The 5,100-nt window shown below is 33.1% G+C and overlaps 1 protein-coding gene across 1 annotated transcript in view; it reads left to right on the top strand.

Moving 5' to 3' along the window:
• The window catches only part of LOC124535378 (cadherin-89D), a 50,169-nt gene extending 45,347 nt beyond the window's left edge, over positions 1 to 4,822 (top strand). The window contains exons 16-23 of the mRNA XM_047111587.1: positions 2 to 964; positions 1,238 to 1,447; positions 1,558 to 1,727; positions 2,178 to 2,246; positions 2,330 to 2,533; positions 3,054 to 3,365; positions 3,636 to 3,752; positions 3,957 to 4,822. Of these exons, the coding sequence (XP_046967543.1) occupies positions 2 to 964; positions 1,238 to 1,447; positions 1,558 to 1,727; positions 2,178 to 2,246; positions 2,330 to 2,533; positions 3,054 to 3,365; positions 3,636 to 3,752; positions 3,957 to 4,455 (2,544 nt within the window). The 3' untranslated portion in view covers positions 4,456 to 4,822. The remainder of the gene's footprint in view (position 1; positions 965 to 1,237; positions 1,448 to 1,557; positions 1,728 to 2,177; positions 2,247 to 2,329; positions 2,534 to 3,053; positions 3,366 to 3,635; positions 3,753 to 3,956) is intronic.
• Positions 4,823 to 5,100: the final 278 nt, after the last annotated feature.

Consider the following 5,100-nt stretch of genomic DNA (forward strand, 5'->3'; position numbering starts at 1 on the left):
TTTAACTGTTGTGGCGCGAGACAATGGACAGGACAAAAAATTATCTTCGTCCGTAAGTGTGGAAATTCAAGTGCTCGATGTTAATGATAATGCTCCTAAGTTTTTTGCTTATGATGACTTATTAGAATGGAAACACCCAGAAGCCGATGAACTTTCAAATCACAATTTTGAATCAGTCATGATGATGCCAGTTTACAAGGCAACATTGGAAGAAAATGCTCCTATTGGTACAACTGTGACAAGAGTTTACGCAAACGATTCAGATTTTGTTGGAAATGGAAATGGACTAATTCTTTATAGTTTACCACAAAGGAAAAATCAAATGAATATGTTTACTATTGATTCCAAAGAAGGCATACTAACAACAACAACACGATTAGATTATGAAAGTCAAAGAGTACATAATGTCACAGTAGTAGCCTCAGACTTAGGATCGCCTAGCTTAAGTTCCACTGCTATAGTTATGTTAAGTGTCAAGGACATCCCTGATGAAGTAGAAGTATCCGATAAGCCAGTATTTATTTCTCGTTATTATGAATTAGAAATAGAAGAAAACGTACACACGCCAGTAGAACTAGTCACTCTCAATTTGACTGAACATTATGAAAATTTCAAAATGAAATATTTTATTCTAAATGAGAATGATACAGATATCAAGAAGTCATTTGTAATTGATCCTCGGAATGGAACGTTATATTTAATAAGAAGTCCTGATCGAGAGATAAGAGACACGTATGAAATAATTGTACGAGTAGAAAGACAAAAAATAAGTAGAGAACTTCCACACATGATTTATCCCGTTGCAGACGATGTTCTCGAAGGGATGTCAAAATACGACGTTAAGGTAGTAGTCAGGATCAAGGACGTTAATGACAACGCACCTAAATTCATAAATGGTGGACGGCCAATGGTAACAGCTATACCCACTACTGCACCATTTGGATATGAAGTTATACAGTTACAGGCAAGTGCATTTTTTTTGTAATAATAACCCCTTTTTAATTAAGTTAATAGCCGAAATAGCCTAGTGGTTAGAACGCATGCATCTTAACTGTGTAGCATGTGTCTAAAAACTCTGTCATATATGTATTGCACCAACCTGCATTGGAACAGTCCATTTCACATGTTCCAAACCTGCTCCTCAAAGGGAGAGGAAGTCTTAGCCTAGCAGTGATAAATTTACAGGCTATTGTTGTTATTGTTGTTTTAGTTGAGATACTATTTTTTTTTGTTGTAGGCATCAGATGCTGATATTGGTATAAACGCAGACATTCGTTACCAAGTGATTAACTCTGAAGGAGCCCGGTTTAGCGTAGACTCGATCAGTGGAAGAGTCAGAGTTGCGGGCAGTTTTCTAAGAGATGCTGGACGAGTAATTGGATTCGATGTTAAAGCTACTGACCGACGTGGCGCTGATGATGGTCGTTCTGCTATTGTCAATGTATTTGTAAGTTAATTTTTGACTACAACCTATCACTATAAGGATTTAAAATTAGACTTAATTAAAATTATAATATTTATAATATATTTTTAAGAGGTTTTTTATTGATTTTATAGGTATACGTCCTAAATGAGAATAAACAATTGGTTATGGTTTTGGGAGGTAAACCAGTAGAGGTGGAAAAAGAAATGGATAATATTACAAAGCATCTTTCAAATATGACAGGTTTTGATATTCGTGTAAGACGAATTGAAACCAGTGCTAAAGGAGCTATGGATGGTTACGCGTAAGTTGAAATTGAATTTTAGCTACATTTATAATACATACAAAATAAAATGACCATTTTGCTAAATGTAATATTAAGGAAAATAAAATTAATGGGAATTTCATTTACTACGTAACCGCATTATGATCAAGTTTATTTTAAAAATATAGTAGACATATTCCTATGTTCTATATTATTCATATTACTTTTGTTTCATACTACGCCGCCCTCAGTTTTACTCTCGTTCTGGGGTTGTTTGTTATGTGTTAGGCACAAAAGTAGTCTATGTTCTTCCTCGGGGTTCAAATAAGCTTCGCGTCAAAATTACTTGCTGTGGTAGTGAAAAAGCGACAGATAGACATGCAGAGTTACTTTCAAATTTATAATATTAGTATAGAAGTATATTAAGGTCCTCATTAAATTAAATATTTTTTAGGATGTGTAATTAAAATTTTATTTACTTCGTTACAGGACAAATATGTACATTTATGCCGTTGATCCCATATCTAATGCAATTATTGATATGGAAGTATTACAAAAGTAAGTAGTTTTTTTATTAATATAATTCTTGCGATCGATTATCTTATACAAACAACAAATATATAATTGGGTTCTCATTACAGATCTTTAACAAAAAGAGAAGTGTTTCTGCGTCACAATCTAGCTGGCTTTAAGGTATTGGAAGTCGGAGACACGGCTATGGTTCAAGCGAGAAGCGGTCAGATGTTGAGCACCATGGAAATAAGTGTGGTCGCTTTAGGATGTATCGTTTTTATTGGAGCCTGTACGACTGCCATCTGCATATTATGTGTTAAGAAAACGAGAAGGTAAATAAAAGGAAATACTCCTTTGAGATAGTAAAATAATAATTAGATATAGTTGGCTTTTGGCACAATAATTAAAAGTAAGTTTGAATTTAAAACATGTTTACTCTCAGTTGATTATCATAAGAGTGTAAACGCGAAAATATTTGTTGATATGAATTACACTTAGGCGCTTATAAATAATTAAGACCCTTTATAGAAATCTCCAAAAGGTAAGCGATTTTATTTCTTACACATTTCAGACATCATCACCATCACAAAAGAAAGCATGCACATCATTATTTCAACTAGATACTAGAATTTTACGCAATAATTTATTAGTAATCTTAAAAATTTTGTCATTTCATTGAAATAAAAATATTATAAAATTGATTAATGATTTTATTATTGTGTAAATATAAATGTCTCCTCGATTTTCTATTTCTGAATGCTTACTTCTATCCATATCTTCAATTTGACTCGTGAATTATTTTAATAACCCTTTGCTTCTATTGACTGAATTCTTTTCTATCTTTCCTAACAGAAACCGCCACAAACCATTTTCCCAACAACGTCTTAACGCTTTCTCAACTGAGCACCTTACTAAATACGGAGGTCTGTTTCCATCTGGAAACAATCAGTGTCAAGAACTCAACCAATCGTTCAGTGAAGCCGATTCGTACGTCGACGTTATAAATCAAAGTACGCTGAAGAAAACGTGTCCCCATGGAAATGCCGTGGAAGAATTTGGGAAGGCCCATCAGAAATGTGTGAAAGGACAGTTTACAGATATTAATGGGAAGGAAAAGCATGAGCGAATGTGCATTAAATTTAATCAACGTTCTATGCAGAAAAGGTAAGGTCATACAATGTAAAAACCAAATAAATTTGCATACGATACTACTATTATTGGTAGCAACATCTAAATTGTACATGTCTCCTATCACTTTACTATTCTATTCAATTAAAAATTATACAATATCACAAAAAGATCTGATAAAAATCATTAATCAATAATATTAACTTCGGTCAATTCAATCAAACTTGAACAAACATCCATCATGTTCATACCCAAATACAATTATCTCACAAGAACAACAATTAAACACACGTACATCGAACATAGGAAAGGTCAAGACACATCGATAACGTCAGTGAATTCCAGTGGCCAGGACTCCGGAATCGCCGAAGCGAGGTGTCCTTGTGGGCAGTCCACCACTCATACCTCGGAGGAGAGCAGCGGGTATGGATCTTATCAAATATTAAACTTTAGATAACAAGTTTAAGTAAATAGTAAAAAGATAATCTTGTAGCAAAAGTTAGATACTTTAGTAAATAACCTAATTTGATTCGAATTGACTTCAAAACAGACAATTCAAATATAAATATTTCGAGTCGTCTATTTGTATTTTGTAGTAAACTTTCACATTGCTTTGTAAAATTACAGATGTAGCTACGAAGACTCGTTAAAATCAAATAATAATCCGGATAGAAAATCCTTCCATGCTGATCAAGACACCAGATTTATTCGACGAGCATCGTTCAATCACCAGCCGTTAGATACTAGAAGATATAACCACCGACGTCAATCTTTCTCAGAAAATTTACAAAGACATTTCCCATCTTTTGAAAGAATCGGTTCTGGTGGTAGAATATCTAGGCAGGTTTCTACACCAAATGTGAGTACACAACCATCATACTTCTTGAATGGTAAGAAAAACTATAGAAAAAAGGAAGTGGTCAATGAACCGATGGTCGATTATGACCATAGTGAAGTTGATGATGTCTTCGATACAAGATTAGACAGAAGATTGAGTGGTAAGAATAATAGAAAAGGAAGTTTCATGGATTTGGGGCAAACAGCAGTTTTCGTCGCGACTCCAGCCACTGCTGAAATAATAAGGAGGCAAGGGAGTGAAAGGATTATGTTCGCAAGACCTTTATAGCACTGAAAACAAATTGAATTTATTAATGATTTAATTTTTTATATCTGGATACGTACCTACCGATGTAAATACATATTTAGTTTAATATGGTGTTATTAATAATGTAAATAATTTGTGATATATTAATTAGTTATGATAAATGTATTTATGTAAATAATTATAAATTAATTCAATGTATATAATCATGAGGCTTTAGAAAGTTATATAAGAATTAGTATTGATTGTCTACATTTTGGTAATATTTCGTCCGATGATATATTATTATATTTTGCAGTTGTGCCATTCGGAAATGCTTTTTATCATCGAGACATTACCATCTTCGTAGCTTAAATTATTCAATAGAGCCTTGTTTATGTCTTAAATGTAAATTAACTATAAGTGTAAAAGTAAACAATGTTATAACAATTAAAATCCGTTTTTGGTTCTTATCTTATTCACAATTAATGAATTATTTATGAAAATCTTTAAAAGGTAAAATAGCAAACACTTTATTTTTTTTATAGAATAGGTTGGCGGACGAGCATATGGGCCACCTGATGGTAATTGGTCACCATCACCCATAGATAAAGACGCTGTAAGAAATATTAACTAAAATGCTATGTCCCTGGTGCCTGTAATTACACTGGCTCAATCACCCTTCAAACC

Source organism: Vanessa cardui, chromosome 14 (genome assembly GCF_905220365.1).
Source record: "Vanessa cardui chromosome 14, ilVanCard2.1, whole genome shotgun sequence".
Taxonomy (NCBI): Eukaryota; Metazoa; Arthropoda; class Insecta; order Lepidoptera; family Nymphalidae; genus Vanessa; species Vanessa cardui.